This window comes from Botryllus schlosseri, chromosome 5 (assembly GCF_051294905.1).
Source record: "Botryllus schlosseri isolate E-star chromosome 5, Bs_hap1, whole genome shotgun sequence".
NCBI classification, from domain to species: Eukaryota; Metazoa; Chordata; class Ascidiacea; order Stolidobranchia; family Styelidae; genus Botryllus; species Botryllus schlosseri.
In genome coordinates this window covers 23939711-23962935 of record NC_137240.1, presented here as the reverse complement: position 1 = coordinate 23962935, position 23225 = coordinate 23939711, and the positions used below count along the sequence as shown (strand labels likewise).

General features: G+C 40.2%; 1 protein-coding gene across 2 annotated transcripts in view; it reads right to left on the bottom strand.

The window, feature by feature from the left end:
• Positions 1 to 23225, bottom strand: part of LOC145439459 (kelch-like protein 24a) — a 56387-nt gene that overhangs the window by 9700 nt on the left and 23462 nt on the right. Inside the window, exons 5-10 of one of the 2 annotated variants that reach the window (XM_080316941.1) lie at positions 18734 to 18877; positions 10962 to 11055; positions 7256 to 7332; positions 5993 to 6182; positions 5671 to 5802; positions 2840 to 3001 (exon numbers count right to left, since the gene is read on the bottom strand). In XM_080316941.1, the coding sequence (XP_080173067.1) occupies positions 2840 to 3001; positions 5671 to 5802; positions 5993 to 6182; positions 7256 to 7332; positions 10962 to 11055; positions 18734 to 18877 (799 nt within the window). The remainder of the gene's footprint in view (positions 1 to 2839; positions 3002 to 5670; positions 5803 to 5992; positions 6183 to 7255; positions 7333 to 10961; positions 11056 to 18733; positions 18878 to 23225) is intronic. The other variant, XM_080316942.1, reaches the window with a different exon arrangement.

The following is a 23225-nucleotide window of genomic DNA, read 5'->3' as shown; positions in this document are numbered from 1 at the left end:
AACCCGTTTTACACTTTGCTCAATATCAAAGCAGCAATACTCAGACGCCGAATACATTGTCCGGTCTGGCCTAGACCGTTAAGGAGTAACCTTATATTCCCTTGCATGTCCTCGTCGAAATTGTCGGCAAAGCAACGGTAGATATTGATTTTATGGGATTAATATATCATTTGATTGCTTTACTTGATTCATTTGGTGACATTTAAAACGGCAATATGTACTACAGCATTGCGGCCCGAGTCGTCGTTAGGTATCGTGTTTCGTGTACGTACATTATTATAGGACAGTGTTCTCAACCGCCGGTCCGCGGACCGGTGCCGGTCCGCGACGACATTCCTGCCGGTCCGCCAGGTAAATTACAATTTTATACTTTAATTTCAAGATGCAATGTTGAAGGCTGGTCCATTGATAAAATAAATAAAACATCAATTTCTAAACTGATTCATAACTTTGTGAGGTAACATTAGGGCTGGAAACATGTTCGATTTGATTTAAAGCTCAAGACGTTTCATTTTACGACATGCGAGCGACAAATACAGAACAGATACGAGCTCCCTCATCGCTAAATAGCGCAATTTGATCATTGGTTTTCGATTCATTCATTTTGTGAGGGAACGTAGCTGGGACACCCCAAACCGCTTAATTGGAGACGGGCCGAGCTTGAAAAGGGCCCAAAATCATTTCGCCAATGAACATAAATCGCATGATTTATAGGGATTTCGGCGTCAGCCAATACCGCGTCACGACGCACCAACACATAATGAAGCTTAGGTTAACATGGGACTGCGAAAGGTGGACCAAAAATTCGGCCGCGAGAAAACCGCTTCGGTTGTGTATGATCGAAAATTTTCGCCATTGGCGTGATCGTTTACGTTAACTCTCTGCTTACGCTGAGAAGAATAGATGTGATCACAAGTACAGGTGAAATATCCACATAACTGTAGGGTCTGGGGACGAATACCCCGGAAGTTTGGCTTATCGCCCTGTGGGGGTCCCAAGACCAACGTTTTTGTGGGTGGGCTGAAGAAGTGCTTTTTCGTTCCGGATTTGTGGATGGCCGGTATAGCTGCTGTAATGTGTTTTCTTGCGGCACGCATTTTATTCGTAGTTGGCAGAGTAGCCATCGTCTGATGGCAGTGGGCCTAAGCAAGGTAGCTCGACAAGATGCTTGGTTCGTCTCCGAAACGCTTCTACTCTCGATATTATCAAAGAGAAAAATATTATTGGAGTTGGCGTGGTCACTTAATCCCACGGCCTTCGGCGCGAGAGACTGTAAACGACTCTCGGCGGTAGCACGTTTATCTGACAAGGAAATTTAACCTCGACTCGGCAGACTCACTACCATAAAATCTATGGATGCCATCATGAATATAATTAACTACGATCAAAACCCTCTAAATGTCACTCTCTAGCACCATATAATTGCAAAAATCGGTTGCATACTCTACATTTTGGCCTCATTTTAATTTTGAAAGTTCACTGGTCCGCCAGACATTTTTTGAAATTTTACCGGTCCGCGAGGCGAAAAAGGTTGAGAACCACTGTTATAGGATATCACTTCATTGAAATGTAGGGTTGGAATTAGCAATATGATGTCATGTGACGTCATGAGGTTCACGTTCGCGTTCACACAGAACCTTTCAAAAAGGTTCGCGTTCTCACGAACCTGAACCTTTCAGAGGTTCACACCATCCCTAGTACGTAGGCCTCCTGCTCACCAAGCAGCAACGGTAAACTGCGTTTAGCTAAGCACAAGCAAACATCAATACATAAGTTACTATTTGAAACTATAGGCAGAGTGGTGATCAATATCCTGCTGCGAAGTAGGGGCTTCTGTAGTGTATTGATAACCTGATATACACCACGGGGGTGTTTATACAATCACACTACAATATTCATCACATGTCTGTTTACTATGTGTGGATACTTCTATGCAATGACGAGCGGAACTAATACTTCTGACGTAATAATGAGTAGTGGCGTTTGAAAACAGACGTTTGTGCTATCGCCAACGTGGTATATTATCTCATTCTTGTTCACGAATATTCAGTTTATGTCATAGTCCTTGTACAAACAAAAAGTAATCGTTCTTTCACAAAAAAATCGATTAGATATGGGAAGTAGTCGATTACGATTACGATTACTTCGGATTTTTTTCGAATGTAATCGATTGCGATTACGATTACTTCAAAATGCTGTAATCGTCGTAATCGATTACGATTACTAATCGCGATTACCCCATGTCTGCTAGCAATGGTTGCGTCAACATATATTTTCAAAATCCGAAAGGAGGTCCTGATTGAAAGAAGATTGAGACGTAGATTAAAGTTCTTGGAAAAATCAAGAGTCATTTTGTTCAACAACAGCCTAGGTTTCATTACAGATAATTTCAAGAACAATATTCAATCTGCTGCTGTTCTACGATCACCGTAATGTCACTAACGCAAGTCGCAATTTGATAAATTTATCAAACTGAGCTAAATTTATAGCGAAAAAATCTGACATGACAGAGCAATTCTGAGCTCATTATCGGATTCAGCAAACTGAAATTAGCCGAAATAAATCATTAAAATGTTGTTTAAATTCTTTTTGAAATTTGTAGACTAGTGGTATCTAGTTATAACGCAGTTTCGGCAGAGTTATTTAGTATTTGTTACAACCAAAAGCAATGTATTTTTGTCTACTTGAATGTCTGATCCGAATGTGTTATATTGAACATGTGACTCTTTCCCTTAAATTTAGAAGTGTCGTTTTCAGAGTCAAGACTCAATGACCGATGATATTTTGCAAAGTGGAGAATTTGAAGTCACAGTTTTGAATATACTGAAGCTTATCGTACCGAAAATATAAATCACATCGTCAAGTGTAGCTGCAGACGCATGGAATCTTGGTTTCCGCAAGTTCCCAACATCGTACCATTTTGAAGAATTCTGACTAAACATCTGAATCAGGGTTGATGTTGTTACGTCCGACTCCAGTCCACCAAATAAGTAGATAAATTCTAAAATAGAATAATGAAATTGACGGTTGTTATTAAACCATTGAGTTATAGCAACTAATACATATGCGACTGGTACTTTAGATCAGTGTTCTCAACCTTTCGCCTTCGTGGACCCTTTTTGGACCGCTACTAGAAATTGACGGATGTTATTAAAACCATTGCGATAGAGCAACTAATACATACGCGGCTGGTACTTTAGATCAGTGTTCTCAACCTTGCGTCTTTGTGGACCGCTACTAACTCCAATTTTGTACTGTAGGCTGGGGATTAACCGCAGCAAAATGACTATTCTTTAAAATAACATCATACTACCTATATAGAAATTGGGAAGCCTGTAGTATCTCAAAGCGAATTTTGCAGTTGCATTTTTTGATATAAACGGTCGTGTCTAGAAAATCCGCACCGTCGTTTTGATATGAAGAAATGCCTTAAATCCTTTTCCGAAAACATAGGTTGCACGGCACGTTTGGGTGTGGTCGCAACGTATATGGCACCAGAATTGAGAAACAGATTTTTATGAACATAACACGTCCAGTCTCGTTATTTCTATTTACCGTCTCGTTATTCCTATTTACCGGCTCATATCTTAAAAGTATTCTGAAATAGCGGTGATCAATGTTCCGTCTAAGCTGTGCGCGTGTGCGGCCGAGCACCGCTGACTAAGTCGCCTCGCACAGAACAACGTGTGCCGCGCACAAGAAAGCAGAAGTGATGACCTTTTTTAGTCGTCACGCACTGCTGTCCAAGGGACCGCGCAGTGAGTTGTTGAGTGCGTGTAGACCCGTGAAAAATTAGAGGGAACATTGGTGGTGATGTAGATCACAGAAGAAAATCTGGTTATCAACCGTTTTGTAAATTTAGAGGTTTCGCAGACCACTTGAGGCTAGTGATAAACCGCAACCAAATGACTTTTCTTGTAAATAACATACTATTTGTGTCGATGTTGGGAAGGATTAAACATTTCACAGCGAATTTTGTTGCTGCATATATTCAAATATGCGGCCATATCTCGAAAATGAGAGCCTTTCATTTGATATGAACGAGTGCCGAAAATTCATTTCAGTAGAGATTTGTAGTGCCGAATGTAATCATCACGCGTAACGCTTCCGACGTCGCCGTTGGGTACGATCGCAATAAATATGGCAGCAAAATCGAGTTAGAGATTTTTAATGAACACATACCGTCGAGCTTACTCATTTCTATCTAGTAGCTGATCTTAAAGTTGTTCTGGTATAGCGGTTATGCATATCACATGAGAAAATAGATTTTTTGCCAAGAAATGTTTTCCAAAACACGAACAAAACATCTAAACAGCAATATGTTTGAACCAGCATGCTATTAGCAGTTTGTCAAATAAAATAGGTTAGTGCAGTGATATATTTCATTTCAGACGGACATTCTGTTTATGCCAGTCCTCAAGTTTTAGCAAATATGAAGTGAAACTCCCTCGTGATTTCTCTAATTTAAAAATCTAAAAATTAGGTTTCAACCAGCATCACAAATTAGAGGTTTCACGGACCTCAATGATTCGACGATTTGGCGGAACCGCGGTTGAGAACCATTGCTTTAGATGGATATATAATTTCAAATTATGTCTCCAAATACGTTTGTGGTCGAGTACAGCTGATGAATGATATCATCAAGCAAAAAATGACAGTCTACAGATCCCAGATATCGTCGTGGTTGAATTTGAAACATAAATCATGTGTTTTAAAGAAAATACTTAAAAAGGTGTGTAAGGAAGGGGTTCATCATTTCTAGCGCATATCCCTAAACGTTGCTGCAATACTGATCAATAAGATGCGATCCAGTGATAAATGGACGATTTTTGAGATAGTCATATTGTATCATCAAAAGATCCATAGATTAGGGACCGCCTAGTTGATCTAGCTAGAGTTTCATTACCTTGTAAGGATATAGAAGTGCAATGCTTCTCCTATTATGTTATGACATGGAAATACGAAATTCAGTGTTCCAATAATAAGGCGAGAAAATGGAAAATACCAACCGAAATATGTATTTAAATTAAACTAATCACTACCAGTAAAAGGGTCATTACAGGTAATACTAGGGTTACCATACGTCCGAGAACGCCTAAATGTCCTCCGTTTGGCAATTCGTCCTCCTTTACAGCTTTACATGATATGAGTGAAAACAGATTTGAGTGAAAATGGGCATAAACGATTTTAAGGGCTTCTTGGAGGTACAGAACTTCAATATAAAATTGAACAGTGTATTCATACTGAAATGAACCCGAATATTTTCGGCTGACACTCGTCAGGGGTAATCGTCAGCAACTAGTAGAGAATTGGAAAGAACATTGTATATCAACAATCGTATCACAAAACGATTTTACATAGGAAATTCGTGGATCGATCGCCAGCGACCTTTTATTTTAGTCAACACCACTAATTTTACCAACAAGTGTGTAAATAGGGAGTCGAACGAAAGTTATGAGCTCAAGTTTTTTTTAGTCAACCCATCTAATTTTTCAGCAAAAATAGAAATCGGCTGATTTCAGTTTTGATCATCAACTTTTCCGAGTTGGTAAAAGTGCAAGTGTCCTCCTTTCCCGATTCCTGAATTTGATACAACGTTGTTCATGTTTATATCATCAGATATTTCGTCAGCAGACACATGATATCTTCATAATGATGGTTGAAACGTACCTGCGGCGACAGCCATGACTGAGCCTTTAAGAACATGTTCGCTTCTGGCAATGAAACTCCATTTATTTTCACGTGGACTATATCGCTCAATTAGGTTGCTATCTTGATCTTGATCGTTGATGTAGATGTAATCTACGAAAAACAAAAACATAAAATTGGATAAAGATTGACTTATGACTAGCATCACAGGAGTTGATACGCCGAACACGGTGCTATTACACGGGGCGCAGTCGTAGTGCGTTTCTTAGTTTCTGTGAATCATTGCGCTCAATGGCAATTGCTGCCGCGGATGTTGCAATACAGTATCTCTACCATATTTTACCATTCAAAGCAACTGCGCGTCCCCATCGTCCCCTTCGAACGGCGATAGCTTCCCATTTTGCATCGCATTCCCTGTATTTGATGCGATAATTCTTTTGATCACCCTCATTTAGTTCAGACACAAACGCATACAAATAGTCCTCCAATACCAAAACTGCAGAACGAGAGCGCCTCATATCCTCGTGCAAATCCTAGAAGGACAATGTCATTATTGCAAGTGGAATGATGATAATAAGTATTTTAGTTAAGCTACTTCGTCGTTGCATTCTCATATTATTTTTCGTATATAGAGTCCAGTGTTGGGATCAAGTCACTACCTTCGAGTCACGAGTCATTGCACATTTTGACTCGAGTCAAGTCAATCGATTTTCGAAAGTGACTCGAGTCAAGCCAAGTCCCTCGATTTTGGAGGTGACTCGAGTCAAGTCAAGTCAAGTCACGAGTCAAGTCAAGTCACGAGTCACGAGTCAAGTCAAGTCAAGTCACGAGTCAAGTCACAATTCAAGTCAAATTGCCTTTTCGGAGTATGAGGCATGATTACGTCATTGCATTTTGCTGGATGTCTGAAATACATATTCAGTACATGGTTATTGATTCTGAACCGATGAACAAATAGACGCAGAACTGTTAAACTAAGTAAGTAATTGCATATAGCCTCAGTTCATAGTTGCTAGCCAAAATAGAGAATAGAGAAACGAATTCATAAGATGCAACACATTATACCCAATTACAGATTGATATGATTCAATTCGAGTCTACGCCAATGGTTGAGGACTATACAAACTATATTCGAATTCTATCAATTAAAACAAGAGGTTTGGTTAAGGTAAGAACTGAGAACATAAATAGATATTTTGCCATTAAATTACATTACTACTTGTTTACGACAACATAAGTGGTAAGCTTCGATCACTCCGTTCGCAGTCAATTTATTTGTGAGATGACAATGGAGGCACGATCATTGAACGATTGGTCGCTCTCACGGGTTACACCAGCATTTCGCGAACAATCCAGACATATGAAAGATATGCAGTGGTTTTGATCGACACCGATTACTTGATGACTTGAAATTGACTCGTGAATTATGCTCCGAGTCACGAGTCAATCCACATTTCTAATACGTCGAGTCAAGTCGAGTCATGTCATTTTATCAAACTGACTCGAGTCAAGTCAAGTCATACGAAAAAGTTGACTCGAGTCTGACTCGAGTCAAGTCATGACTCGAGTCATCCCAACACTGGTATAGACTGCGAGTATCATATACCTGCATCTCTGTCCAAATGCCCTTCTTAACTTCGAGACTTCGCATTTTCATAGAGGTATGGTCGAATACAACAATCCCTAAGAACATTCAAATCGTGATCATTGACGTGATCATGTCGTGATCATCGTTGACATGTTACAAAGTCCATATCTCAATCACTACCGTACACGAGGATTCTTCAAGCCGGTCGTCTAACAGCAGGCTCGTGAACTACATTCAATCGTTCTCCGTAATGAGAGCAGGGCAATGGGGCAGTGACCACAAACATTTCCGTGCAAAAAAAAAATACGAAGATTGCGAAATTGCGAAATTTTTCTTGTACATACAAGTGATACATTTCAACACGTTTTCGAGGGGGAAGAAAAAAATGCCATAAAGCTATATACTTCATTGTCAAAAGATATCCGAAACTCAAATAACTTGCATCTACAACATTGTCACAAACGAAAAAAAAAACAATTTTATCATATCTGTCCACTCACAAAGCATAAATGTACGGGCGAGTGTCGTATTCGTAGGTCGTACACTCCAGGAGTAACATAATGAATTGTTCGTTTTGTACCTGAACCTAAGTTGGTTGGAGACGAAGTTGTCCTTGTAGTCTTTAGGCCATTTATCTCTTAGTTCAGTGGTTTTTAACGTGGGCTATATCGCCCCCTAGTGGGTGATTGAGAAACAACGGGCTGCAATACCAAAATGTGCGGCTGGGGGACGATACGGGGCTACAATGTCAGCGAGATATATTTAATTAACAAGGTCAAAAAATGCACGTGGCGAGGGCTTATTTTTCATAGGATGCGACAAGTAAGGTCAACTCAACAGACATTAGACGCGGAAACCGGTTTACCGAGCACCTATACTCGAAAAACTATCTTTTATCAGTCAATTAAACAGCGATCAGCGTCAGGAGAATAAATTTTCCGTATATAAGTCGTGTTTTCACGATCCATTAATATTGGGAGGCGACAATTTGTGTCGAGATGGATAAAGGAGCGATGAGTCGAAAAAGGTGGGTAACCATGGTAATTTAGTTGGTTGCCATGCCACTCATGTGATTTATTCAGTCGCCGTGCATTGTTTGAGCTGTGAAATTAGTTCTGTCGTTGGTAATGCAATTTCATTTAGATATAAGATTAGCCCAGGGAGCTTATTAGTGTCTATCAGTTACGGCTGCTACCTTTAAATCGGCGAGAGCCTAAGTCGTTCAATAACTTACTTTCTTATCTGTATCTCTTGAGCGCGGTTTACATTGACAGGGTCTCAAGGGGTCATGGACAAGTGGAAAGTGTGGTAGCAAGCAAGATAGGATTGTTAGATCGTGGTCCAACTCCTGTCTTGCAGAACCTGGGCATTGTGCGGCCCGCGGTTCGTGGAAATTTAAACGATACAATCTATTCATCACCCTGCTTAACACATACTTTTAGTAAGACAAAGTAAGAGTGGTTTAGGGGCTTCTGAAGACACTGATAACGCATATGACCTTGTTTCTCCAAATTGCCTCTTGTTTTGGAGATAACCCATGGGTCTATTTTGACCAAATTCTCCCATTTCCGCTGTAATGGCTAGATAGAAAATCAGCTCAGTCCTAATATGAAGTTTAGAAATGCAATATACTTGTTATTTTTTCATAGAGAAGACGCTCCTATAAATCAAAATACAGCAACAGATTATATTCAAGGGTATTAGATGTATAATAGTTGTATAAATGACTGGAGTTTATTTATGTACAAGTATAGGCTACATGATTTATGTACTTGTACATAAATAAACTCCAGTCATGTATACAAGCATTTACCTAGAGACTCAAATAACGTGGCATTAATTCAATCAGTTTTATGTCAACCACCTATTCTGAATGTGAAAAAATCAGTTGGAATATAATATTATTAATTCATTTTGAAGCATAATTATTCTTTGTACGATTTACGCCTATAAGTAATTAGGCAATTAGTAGTTTCTCAAACGGTTCCAGCAACGTTCTGTCATAATATGTTCATCTCGTCTGCCCTAACATTTTTCTATTGTTGTTTTGATGTTTTGTTGGAACCTCAGCCCTTGCTAATCAACAAGATCAACAGAAAATATGTCAAGATAACTAAACAGGAAGTGGAATTTTATGTTCATGTTTGTTCCATGTTTTCCATATACAGATACGAATTTGCTGACGAACTGTTTATAGTTGGCTGCTTTGTAATCATACAAACAAAATTATTTTCACATTTCGGGATACATTCCCTGCAGAGAATTCCTTTCTAAGATGAAATTGCATCTTTCATCCGTAATGGAATATAAAATCAATTAAATATAACAGATTTTAGCTTCCCGTTTGATAGGAAACCGTAGGTATACCCACATTGTTGACTCAGGAGGAAAATTATTCATTTCAAAGGCAAAAGAAATCAATTTTTAGGCTGGACAGTTCAATTTTTAGGCTGGACAAACTGCTTCTTTGACAAACGAATATTTCGCACCAAGTCATGTTAATATTGATTAGGGTTAGGCCTACCATATACGTCCTCCATTAACAGGATTGTACTCTTTTTTTCTGAAAGTGTCCTCGGAGGACGCCCAAATATCCTTTCGAGAATTTTGTTTAAATATAGCATAAAATTGGAGCGAGATACAGTAAATCAGCACTGAAGTAACGCTTCGGCGGCTATTTCGAGACCTGGGGCGGAAAGTCGACTTTTTGTTGTCAACCGACCACGTAGTGGGAAAAATTTGCCGATTTTCGGGTTTTCCCCAGGTATTGCAACGCTGAAAATTCTGAAAAGGTGTCCTCCTTTCAGATTTCCAAAATAAGGTGACCCTAATATTGATAGAATGAACGAGAACGACACGGGGGTTCTTCGTAGTTAATTATCTATTCATGCGCAATATAACTAAAGTCATGTGAAATATCCGAGGGTACAGACAGTAATTCTGGGCTTTCTGGGGGTATAAATATCTTCCGGACAAGAGGCAATCTGTCAAAACTAATGTGGCATTCGTAATCAGCAACCTCGAAAACCCCAGAAACAGCTTTCAGATGTTCTGCCAAAGTTGATATATTTTCATTTTTTTTGGCCAGTGTTATTGATATTGTGTTAACAAAACTACTGTATTAACTGAATCGGAAATGCCTTTACTTTGAACTTTAGGTTATTTATGTTCCTTGACTAACTAACCTACGTACGTCGTATGATTAGTCCAAGTTCAAAGTGAGACCAATGTAGTGAAATATACATCGCAACAAATGAAGTTTCAAATTACTGATTTCATATTCAAGTTCAAATCCTTTTTGGTGCGAGTGTTACATTAGGAATTACGAGGTCTTTTTAGTTCATGATGAACACCGTGCGTCCGTGCAGCGAGAAGGTCTCCGTGTTTCAGTACTATAATTTGAGTCGGCAATACGATTTAAAACCATGCAGTGGACTGTGTATGATGCGTAGAAAACAGCATGGCTATTTACGTTAGCCACACAGAGCTCGAGGCGCAACATATCAACACATACACTTATCATCACGTGGTAATAATGTAATTAGCTGCTTTTAAATTAGAAATGAAACTGCACGCCGACGGGTATAGTCCAAACTGTGTTCTTGGCCCGCCAACGTATTTCTCCTTCACATTTAGCTCTCCGTAAAAATAATTGCCCACCGCTTCCGCAAGTGGTACGAGATCGTAAAAAGGTTGGAAATCCCCGATCTATACATAGACTTACTTGGCTTAAGAGTTGTATCGCAGGACTTCCCTTTGTCGCCAAAAATGGATTTCATCACTAACTCGAAGCATTCTTTATATTTTGAAACCGCAGCCTGTGGAAAAAATGATGCAGTTTCTGTCTACAGAGTTAACAATATAGCTTATTGGTCCATTGAGCTCACATTTCAATACAATTATCATATACTGCTCAGAATCTATAATATGAAATGCAGCTAGCGACCTTGCAAAAAAAAACTCATTTCCAAGGCGTGGGGCCCCCCTGAAAAGCTGTTGATGATACTAGACGTATTATAGTTGGACGCGCGTTGTGGGTGAATCAATCGCAAGAAGGCTCTCCAGGCAAGATTTAGGTGATGTCATGATTTTGAACTGTTGTAATCTGTTCGGTGATTGTGTGGAACGATATGTAAGAAAACATACTTCGTGGGAACTGGTTCGCCAAACTCTTATGATTGGCGACTTTATAGCTTCAACATCAGTAACTGCATCGAAGCACACTACTTGTAACCGCATATATTGGTTTCGGTACTTCTGCTGAATGCGACTCCACCTCACCAATCGTCGTCTAGTCGTATGCTATTTGTGATATGCCTAATTTAAAGTTTCAACGGTAACATCGAACCTGAGCCTTACATAGTATACCACATATACGCAGTGATTATTTTAGGTACACCCGCAGGTTCCTTGCTCATGCATGAGCATGACTATGTCGAACACATGGGCTGTATGACAAAAAATGATCGTTGTGTTTTTCACGCAACGTACTGGTGCTTATCTGAGAACATTGACGACGCACCAACTGTATAATTGTAAATTAATTATTTAATGCTTGGCAAAATCGAGTGCTTGAGCGATTCGATTACGAATCGACTGTTAGGCTTCGAGTCGTGTATTCGAGTATCCATCATTTTTACGTCACAACCGTGTGGATTATGTTAGAAGTTCGAATATGTACGTTTTAGCTGACTACAACATTATAATGTCAGTTATACATCATATCAAAGATGATATGATACTTTTTGGACCATAAATCTATTTCCTTACAATTTGTGACCATGGGAGGGTTGATCGCGACTAAACATATATGTCATGTGATATTGTGCGTAGCTTTGTACTATGTTTCGTATACAGTCGTGGTTTACAGAGAATATTAACGAAATTATAATTCTCGCTCATAAATAAAATATTAGTGGCAGCAAGCACATGACTTCAGTACTCGAAAACATCGCATGTCAATACTCGACCCGTATCACTAGAATTCTTACTGAGTTCACATTGAAGTACTTGTTGTGCCCAACCGTGCTAAGAATCAGTCTATGAGACTAGGAAGGATAAAAGTTGATATCAATTTCAACAATAGTATTTACGCTAATAAGCGCCGCATTCTGGCGTTCAAAATAATTAGTCCGCTATTTTCGTGATAGCCTTTTCAATCGCAACGGGCATTGTATTATGCATGCCTACAAATTGGAAATCATTCCTGCTCGGGAAAGTAACTCCAATGATGGTAATTGAGAAATGCACCAATGTTGCATGAAAACTATGTTATAATATGTAAACAATTGCCGCGATGCGAGAAACTCGATAAGAAGCCAGAGCTCTGATGTTTTGGGCGTGCCAGGTGATTTGCTGATTTGATGCGCGCTTTGTTAAATACTTATTGTAGTAATCAGTTCCTTGTATAATTCTTGTCTGCCTTATAGCTACGTATTACCAAAATATGGATATCCTATTAGAATTGTACCGTCACAGATAATTAAGATTGCACACAGTTGATGTGAAACCCCGCATCACCTGAACGGTGTCTCCGAATTACTTCATTATGTCGCATTTAATATGGATTAGTGCTCTTCAATCGATGTACATTGTGAATCCGAGGGTAAACAAGAATTCGTCTAGGATTTACCAGCACAAACGAAAGGGTATACAGCGGTGCACCACATACTGGCCGCACTAAAGCAATGGTTCTCAACCCTTTCAATATTTTTGCACCATATCAAATAGTTTACGGTACGCAGCACCAGATCAGATTTATGTGGTTCCAGAATTTCAAATAATAGAATATAATGCGATTAATACGAGGTGTGGCAGCAAACAGTTGTGGTAAATAGGCCTGATTCATCAATTCGTTGAGTGCCTATCGAATTATATTTGCTTGCTGCTGACAACGCATAGGCCTACACATATACACCCACACGTTCATGGCGTGAGTGACATTTTACTGTTCAGGCAACCGTGGAGCACTGAAAAAAAAGTTGAAGACCACCAATTTTAGAACGGTGTACCACTCAGTTGGGTGTACCAGATCCGCATCAAAATGGACCAATGACTAGTTATCACAACAACCATGCAGGTTTATGCCTCGGACATGTTAGCCGGGCGTGCAATACCGTACAATGTTCATATCAACTGTACGTAGCTTGCAAGTTACATTTCTTTTTTAATGTCATAAGCAAATTGTTCTCATCATTTAAACGTTGGTAATCGACTTTTATCGGTTCCTTACGGCCTACGGGTGAAACAAGATGGAGTTGAATTGTGTTCCGATTGCGATCTGCCAATAATGATTCTTGAGGAGACGGTCGCGAGAGCTCAGAAATATTGAGTTGGTACTTCCTGCGTGATGCTTATAAATAGAGCAGTGTACATTAGGGTTGTCCAAGTTTGGAAAATCTCAAAAATGATTGGTATCAATGTCTCATTCTACAGATTATGGATAAGAAAACAGCAAGGAGCCTGCAACAAGCTCCAAAGAAAGTCGTCAAGATTTGTCGCAAAGCGTTTGAAAGCAGTGTTGGGATGACTCGAGTCAACTTTTTCGTATGACTTGACTTGACTCGAGTCACTTTGGAAAAATGACTTGACTTGACTCGGAGCTTCAAAAATGGGCATTGACTCGTGACTCGGAGCAAAATTTACGAGTCAATTTCAAGTCATTAAGTAAGCGGTGTCGAATAAATCCCTGTATCTTGTGTATGTTCGGATTGTTCGAGATACGCCGGTGTCACTTGTGAGAACAACCAGTCATTCAGTGATTGTACGTTACAAGGTTCCTTCATTGTTAGATCACAAATAAATTGACCGTAAAGTAAAAAAAATTAATGTAAATAGCAATGTGTCTCTGTTTCTTAGACGGCTCCCATTTACCAAACTTCTTGTGTGATTCAAATCGAACGAATATATATCGTGCGTTTATATTCTCACGGATGTGTAGATGGGTAGTGTATAGGCTATTGTACCATATCAATTTGTTGTAACTTCTCGGAGCTTCTTATTAGGTCCTATACTTTGGTTGATAAGAACTGACTGTAGTAGGTAGCTGTGCAATCTTACGTGTGCGTGAAGGATACACCGTCTTTTTGCATGTATATTTAACTAGATATTCGTTATTTGATTTAGATAAATGATCATTTAATGTCTTTCACACAGCTAGCAAAATGTAATGAATCATCACTCATACTTTGAAAATTCAATTTGATTTGAATTGTGACTTGACTCGTGACTTGACTTCACTTGACTCGACTTGACTCGAATCACCTGCAAAAAACGAGTGACTTGACTTGACTCGAGTCACCTTTGAAAATCTATTGACTTGACTTGACTCGATTCAAAATCTGCAATGACTCGACATGACTCGTGACTCGAAGGTAGTGACTTGATCCCAACACTGTTTGAAAGTAGCTGCCGACGAGTGGGCGTGCCAGCGACCAGAGAACGGCGACAAGACTAGTAATCACGAAATCACGGCTCTCGATTTGCTAATCAGCTATGCTTCAATAATCACGACGGTGGCTGCTTGCTGACTAGTTGTTAAAGGACTCTACTAACGGCGGTGATAGTATAAAAGCGCATTGTAGGTTGGTTGGCAGATAATGATTCAATATTATTTCAGGTCATGTTCAGTTACGAATTACAGGTTGATGAACAAACAGCCGCTGCTTCACATAAATTTTTAAAACACGACTGGCTTGTTATGAAGGAAACCGCCATAGCCTACATGCCTGTTTTGACCGAGGGATCGCGCAGAACAGGCGGAGAAATACTGCGAAGGCGTCTGTCTCATTGCAGAAGGGCTGCATCATCATTGAGTACAAATATAAAGGTTAACAATTCCACTACTTTGTCTGATCTTATTATGATCCAGTTGCGGTATAATTGAAGTCTTAAATGCTTTAAGGATTGGCTGAATCCACCGTTTATATGATGGGGACTTATTGGGCTACTTATCAAGACTCTCGCAGCAAAGTGAATTCACTCTTAAGTGCTGTCAAACTCGTCAACGATACCGCAGACAGAGGTGTGAAGTTGAGCAGAGACTAAGTTGGCGTGACCAGCAAAAACACAGCTTGATGGTGGTAGAGCTTAGCATGTCCAAATGTCCTGAATGAATCTTGAATCACAACCGACTGCAACACCACAGATGCTGGAATAGAACCAGACATGGATATCAAACAAGCTACAAATACATTGAAGCGGTGCGATAGTTACACTTCTTCGTGGTTCCATTATCTAAGCTACCTGGTCGGCCCATATAAAAATTTCCTAGCAGACAAGATTTTGTACCGCATCCATCTCACATATGGTGTGCTGCAACAGTTTGCGATGACTAATATATTTTACCTACGCCCAGAAACGTAGTCCCACGGACGTGACTGCAACCATATCCGACTAGGTATTTCTCAGATTTATCTTTAGCTCTAAACGTCATTCGCCGTTTCACCTCTGTCATGCCTACGACTCTTGAGCTATATACAAGCAAACTTCTTTTTAATGGCCATGCCAGCATCGTCTGTGCTTACTTTTACACCTCTTTCTGCGACATCATTGATGACTTTGACAGCACTCAACGATGACTAATATACTTTACCTACGCCCAGAAACGTAGTCCCACGGACGTGCTTCAAAAGTTTATGTGAAGCAGCTGCTGTTTTTTCATCATCATGTATTTCGTAACTCAACTTGTCCTTAATTAATCCTAAATAATTTACAGCCAACCAACCTACAATGCGCTTACAGAATCACCACCGTTAGCAGCCTCCTTTAACAAATAGTCACCAAGCAACCACCGTCGTGATCATTGAAGCATAGCCGATTAGCCAATCGAGAGCTTTGATTTCTTGATTACTAGTCTTGTCGCGGTTCCGTGGTGGCACGCCCACTCGTCGGTAGCTACTTTCAACCACCTTGTGACAAACGACTTTCCTGGGATCTTGTCGCAGGCTCATTGCTTCTGTTTTTCATCAATAATATATAGAATGAGATATTGATATCCATCATTTGAGATTCTCCAAATTTTGGACAACCCTAGTGTACATATTTGTGGGGGCATAGCCAATAGCCATAGGGTGTCTCAGGGGGTCCAGTTTAAGAACCACTATGCTACATGGTGGTCTGGTAATCTCGAGCTCTGGTTAGTGCATTTCAGATACGCTGCAGGCTTATTCATCCTGATATCAACAGGCCAAAGTATGCCAACCTGCAGACACGCGGTCGCATGCAGTCGTTAAACAATAATTTTTCGTGTGATGGCGACCGTCAATATATGTAATCGCAGTCCCATCGTACAAATGCGAACCGCGGAGGAAAACGATGTAAGTAGTAATATATAAAAGAAACAATATTTTCGACGGAATTAATTTTCCAGATGGACCTGGCACGTCTTACTTGAAAGGCATTCCAGATAACGTTTGCTACTTGAAAGGCATTCCAGATAACGTTTGCTAACATTTATCCTCGCGATTTTGGTACATAGATAGTAAGCCTGTGTGGGTGTTTTGCTACTACAATCAGGAATTTTTATACGCAAGGTATATCTCTAGAAATCAGTGATGGCACAGAACATCACAAGGGCTCTCCGTGGTGCGAAGTTCCCATTAGTGAATTCAACACGAGTATATGACGTCCGGCTGGACCATGACGACTGTCCGCCGGAATGCGGCCGTATGATATACGTATTAGGAAGTTGTGAATGCCCCTAGACTAGGCTTAGGCCTACTCTAAGGAATCAGTGAGTTATGTGGTCAGGGGTGTACGAATTTCGAGTAAACGTTAAAAGGGTGTACCACGACGAAAAAGGTTGAAGAGCACTGTAATACCTCACTATGTAGCCTACGTGGTTCTCAACCATCACGTCGCGGACCGGTAAAATTTCTAAGATATTTGGCGGACCGGTGGACCTTGAAAAATTGAAATCAATCAAAAATTTAATGTATGCTTGCATTTTTCTGCAAGTATGGTACTATAGCAGGGGTGGCCCACCGTTTTGCTATTCACGGCCGATCACATATGGCCGATTCGAGGACATACAAGTCCTAAGGAACTAACTGGACGGGAAAACCCATGTTAAACCGTACATGTTCATTTCTGGTTAACTTCGGACTGCTATGCGCACCGAAATGGCTAGATAGTGGTAATGTTATGAGTGATTGTTTGGATCGGTTATGGTCGCGCCAGGCGCGAAAATTTTTCCGATTCTCGAATGAATTCCGTCATTAATATTCGTATTTTCACATATCACTATTAGATATTCATCTTTTCTCAGCCAATGATATTAGATTCATCGGTAGAGTAGATGCAGGGAGCGTTTTCAAAAAGTTAGGGCAAGATATACATGATGATGTATCTTCGCATGGTCCAGTTGTTATTACAGTCATTTTGTTGCCTTTTGTTATTACTTGACCAAACGTCAGGAACGCCGGTAGGGTAGAAAGATATTGGAATCTTCCAAATGTACCAGAAACAAATTCCTTTCGTGAGGAGAGCACGGATTCAAAGTTGGTATTTCTATATTGGGTGCTTCATTTTCCTCTGCTGATCACATCTGTACTGTGGGGCTCAGATTGCTAAGGGCGCTAGGACTATATTGAAATCGCAAAATGAAGTCGCATTGAATCGCACCTAGCGAGAAGAAAAATTCAATATTAATTAAAATATATCAAATTCTGGAGTGAATTCGTAAATTCAATTTTCTTGTCGACGGTCGCCAACACATACTAATTGAAGTACGGTCGCCAAATATCGTTCTTCGGCCGCAGGATGGCCACCCCTGTACTTGAGAGTGACATTTTTGAGAGTTTCGTTCGTAATTAAATCTTTTTATGATGAATTTTACGGTAGTTTGTGCTGAATGTTGAGTCGAGGTAAAACTGACTTGCTCAGATACATAGGCTAATTTAGCGCCGAAGGCCGTGGTTTAACCGACCGTGCGAACTCAAATAATCTTCGACACTATCCAGAGATGAAGCGTTTTTAAGCATGACCAAATCACCTTGTCGAGCTATCTTGCTCATTTCCCACTACTACGAGACGTAGCCTACTACGAGTAGAATGCGCCTCACGAAAACACCTGGCAACAGCGATACCTGGCCATCCACAAAATTATTGAATCGAAAACTAATGATCGTACGAATTACGCGGTTTGGAGAGCCGGCTCCTGCATCGCGAGTCGCTCGTATGTCGTCTCCGGAGATAGCTTGTACTTCAAGTCAAATCGAACATGTTTCGGGGCCTAATACGACCTCACGAAGTTCTACATCAGTTTAAATTTTGACGTTTTCATAATTTTACCAATGGACAAGCCTTCAACATCTTGCATCTGGAAACTAAGGTACAAAATCCCAATATACCTCGCGGACCGGCAGAAAAGTCGTCGCGGACCGGCAGTTGAGAACCACTGCACTATATGACAGTTTATAGTAAAAATGATCTGTCTCGCATATTTACGTCCCAATAGGTATGCGCTAAGTTTCAATGAAGATAGAACGAACAAACCTCCTCCTTCACAAGAAACATTCGGTAATTTACCGGTGTTTGATCGAGATCTATATGTTTTAACAAACTGAACAGTGATTCAGCTCGCGACGGGTCGTAGTTGATCCAGATCATAAGGGCTTTGCATTTTGAACGGTCACTTTCCTGAATTTAGATAAGATCAATTCGAACATAAGCTAGCGTCATTTTTTCAAGATTATATATGAATGAAACATTTCCCTACATTCCCAACAACAAAACACCAAACAGTCAGATATTTCGTTAAATTTCCAGATTCTGGTAAGAAAATGGATGAATCAGGTGTCTGGCTTGTCGTAGTGAAGTTATATGCGTCAAGGAATAAAAATTGCTTTGGTTTTCAGACTTTCAAAGCCTGGTCATTCCCTGAATGCTACGTTATGTTCCAAGACATCAATATATGCGAATAAGTCGGCTTTTTAATCAACGTTTTGCAACAAAAATTATCTTCTGTTGCTCACAACAGTACCCTGATTTTAATGGTGAATAAGTAAATCAACCTGGCGATTAAGGGAACGGCACTGACGACAAACCATTACGCTTAGTATCGGTAATCTTAAAACAGATTACTCCACTCCACTGCACTACAATACAGTTAATTGTGAATTTCCGAATCATTCACTACATGGCATCAACGGATAATGGCTCGTGAATATAATGCGCTTGGCATTCCAAGGAATAGGAATAGGAATATTTTCTTCGCACTGTGCGATTTAGTGTCACTGGCTTCGAATGAGATGAAACGAGTCTAATTGCATTCTATTCTATGTCGCTCGAGGTCGTTTGGGTGCTTTACTGTTATAGTATCGAATGTGACTATGGAACGGAAACTCCCGTTTTCACATTGTTAAGTCACGCCCGACTGAATCTAGCGACTTTGGTCAATCGCAGCGCAACAATCGAACAATTTGCCTTAGGTTATAACATTGCCAGGTGGATGACTAAAAAATAAAAAAAGGTCATCTTTTCCGCTCAGAGCTAAAATCACCGTTTTTCACTCCGAAATACCCGCCGGATCGTCACTTCTGTGCTAATTTGCAGCATATCGCTCGCAATTTGCTCTAAATCTGACCTAAATTTTCAAAAAAGAGGACAAAATCTCAAAAAAGAGGACAAAAGGGCGTCCTCCGAGGACACTTTCAAAAAAGTCAAAAAAGAGGACAAATCCTCTTAAAAGAGGACGTATGGTAAGCCTAGTCAGTGGTAATCTTGAAACTTGCAACAGTGTTAGATGACATCATCAAGATATACAATTCTGAAGCTAGTCGCTCATCTGGGCATGCAACACAATCAAAATCAACATAGTTCGAGAGCGGCTTTTGCGGAAAATCCGTTACGCGCTAGGCTGCGCGCACCTATATACTCGACTTCGATAACGAAATTACCACCGTAATCAGTTAGTGGTAATCTTGAAATTTGCTACAGTGTTAGATGACATCATCAATATATACAATTCGAAAGCTAGTCGCTCATCTGGGTATGAAAATTAAAATCCACATGGACCGATACCGGCTTTTGCAAAAAAAATCGTTATGCGCTAGGCTGCGCGAACCTATATACTCGCGTAAAATCTATTATGCGATAGCGCACTTTGCGCAAACATATGCAATATACAAATACACGCAACTTCAAAGAAGCATTTCGGCGTCGGCCAATATTGATCACCCTATGTAGGGCCCAAGACCAACGTTTTGGGGGGCCTGACGAAGTGCTGTTACGGTCCTGCATCCAGCCTATAGGCGTGCCTGCGGAACAGATTTTACGCAAAAACCTGTGTTGCTCTATAGCAGTGCTTTTCAACCTGTGCGACGGTTCGCACTGGTGCGAATGAAAACAAATGCAGTGCGAATGACGAAGGTGGTGCGAATAGTGCGAATGAAAATCAGAAGCAAGTGCGAATGACGAAGGTAGTGCGAATGATGCGAATGAAAATCCGGATCAAGTGCGAATGAAAATCGTGAATAATTGTTAAATTTTCTGACGTGGAATAATTCAAATAAACTTTTTTAAGATCAGTGTAACTTTTGTAGTTGCGACGCAATTGTAAAAACTTGATACGACGCATCGCTAATCGTAGCTCTCACAAGTAGGGCTGGGCAAAATCGAGTACCTGAGTGATTCGATTCTGAATCACGTAATATGCTTCGAGTCGAGTCGAGTAATCGAGTATCACTCATTATGACGTCACAACAGGATGTACTATGTCGAAGTCCAAATATGAACCTTTTATGCCACCACAAAGAACGTAATGCCTGTTATCCATCACATTAAAGATGGTTTGGTATTTTTTCGATTATACCGATTTCATTTCACTTCTTAACAATTTTTTTGGATGATAATGACTTCGGAAATGTGCTATTTCCAGTAACGTTCGTAGCTTTGTACTGTGCTTGGTATGCTGAAACACGGCTAATCAAGGTTTCACTGCTTCCTCAGTGGAAAATAGTATCAAAACTATAATTCTCGTCAGTAAATTAACTTTCAGTTGCGAGGACCGTATAATTTCAGTACTCGAAAAATCGTCTTTTACTACTCGACTCGAATCATTAGAATTACTACTCGATTCAGATTCGAGTACTCGAATCATTTTGCCCAGCCCTACTCACAAGCCGTAGTTAATTAATATTCCCGCACTTCAATTATTACGTAACGAAAAGCCTGGTTTGGAAGCTGGTGTAGTGGCAGTATAGAGATCTCTACAATCTCTATAGTGGCAGACAAACAGTATATCAGCCCGTCTGAGCCTGTGACAGGCTGAAAAAATGACGTCAAAGTGACTTTCTGCTTTCTTTCGCTAAACAATCATCATATATTCGTAATAACTGTCCGATTTGCGCGAGGCACAAGGATAGTAGTAAATACCATCATTACAGACTGACATTCGCAAGTTACTGTAACGCAAATTTTACTCCTTCAAGGGTTATCAAAGTATGGACCGCGAAGGGTAGAATTTTGGATCGACACGGTGCCAGAGCTATCTGTTAATAGGTATGTAATATTTGTTGAATTTATTGCAAAAAATCCTGCGACAGCTTCTACAGATCCAAGATCACTGTGTTGGGTACTGTAGCCAATAAGCGAGACACGCATTAAATATGGCTTTATCATGAGAATTCATGATAAGATTTGTCCGACTGTTTTTCTCTGGAAAACATGGTCGAAGACCGTTGGGATGAGATAGTGTAGGGGTGTGCTACGAGCGAGTTCAGGCCTATGAGACTCATTCATTTCGAGGCCAATCCCTTCTGCGTCGGGGCACGTAAAGACGTAAAGTTTGTTGCAAAGAAATAAAGCAAAAGCCTCAACACAAACATGTGGGTTTTTCATTTTTTTGATAAACTGGAGCCTCGCGGGACCTTTGTGTCAGCTCTTAAATACGATTTCCGCAGATTTCTTCACTCGCAAAAAATACGCTGCATTTTGGATAGGAGTGCAGAACAGATTTCAAGACCTGGCCATCCAAGCCCTAAGTAGACGTTTTTGTACGAATTCCCAACAACATTGTTTGGCCAAGAAGGGTTTTAGTGAAATAATTGAAAGCAAAACGAGCGAAAAAAGTTGCCTTTTTAATGAGACACTTGATAGCTTAAGCTACATAGTAGCCAATTTGTTGCACATCTGAACAAAATGTTGTTAAGTAGGCCTATCTTCATCTTCTTTTTGTTTAACAATTTTCGATTAGTTTGTGCGAATGAAACTTATTTCACAAAAAAAGTGCGAACGGAGCTCAAAAAGGTTGAAAAGCACTGCTCTATAGATTTTGAAGGTGTTTCCATAGCGGGAGAGATGACGAGATTTCGTATCAATTATTCGGATTATGCGTTCTAACTCTGTGCGAAATTTAAAGGCTCTTCCTACTCAGTTGGATCGGTAATTTCGTTACCGAAGTCGAGTATGTACTGTATAGATGCGCACAGCCTAGCCAATAACGGATTTTTCGCAAAAGCCGGTATCAGTCTATGTTGATTTTGATTGTGTTGAATACCGAGATCAGCATCTAGCTGTCGAATTGTATATCTTGATGTCTTGTAACACTGCAGCAACTTTCAAGATTGCCACTAACTGAATAGGGTGGTAATTTAGTTATCGAAGTTGAGTATAAGTAATAAGTATATAGGTGCGCGCAGCCGTAACGGAGTTTTCACAAAAGCCGCTATCGGTCGATGTTAATTTTGATTGTGTTGCATACCCAGATGAGCGACTAGCTTTCAAATTGTATAATGTATATATTGATGATGTCATCTGACACTGTAGCAATTTTCAAGATTACCACTAACTGATTAGGGTGGTAATTTCGTTTTCGAAGTCGAGTATGGTGCGCGGAGCCTAGCGCGTAACGGATTTTTCACAAAAGCCGCTATCGGTCTATGCCAGAGGTCTCAAACACGCGGCCCGCGGGCCGCATGCGGCCCGCCAGAGCATTTTGTGCGGCCCGCGACGACATTTTAGATTTTTTTTTAATTTCACAATATAT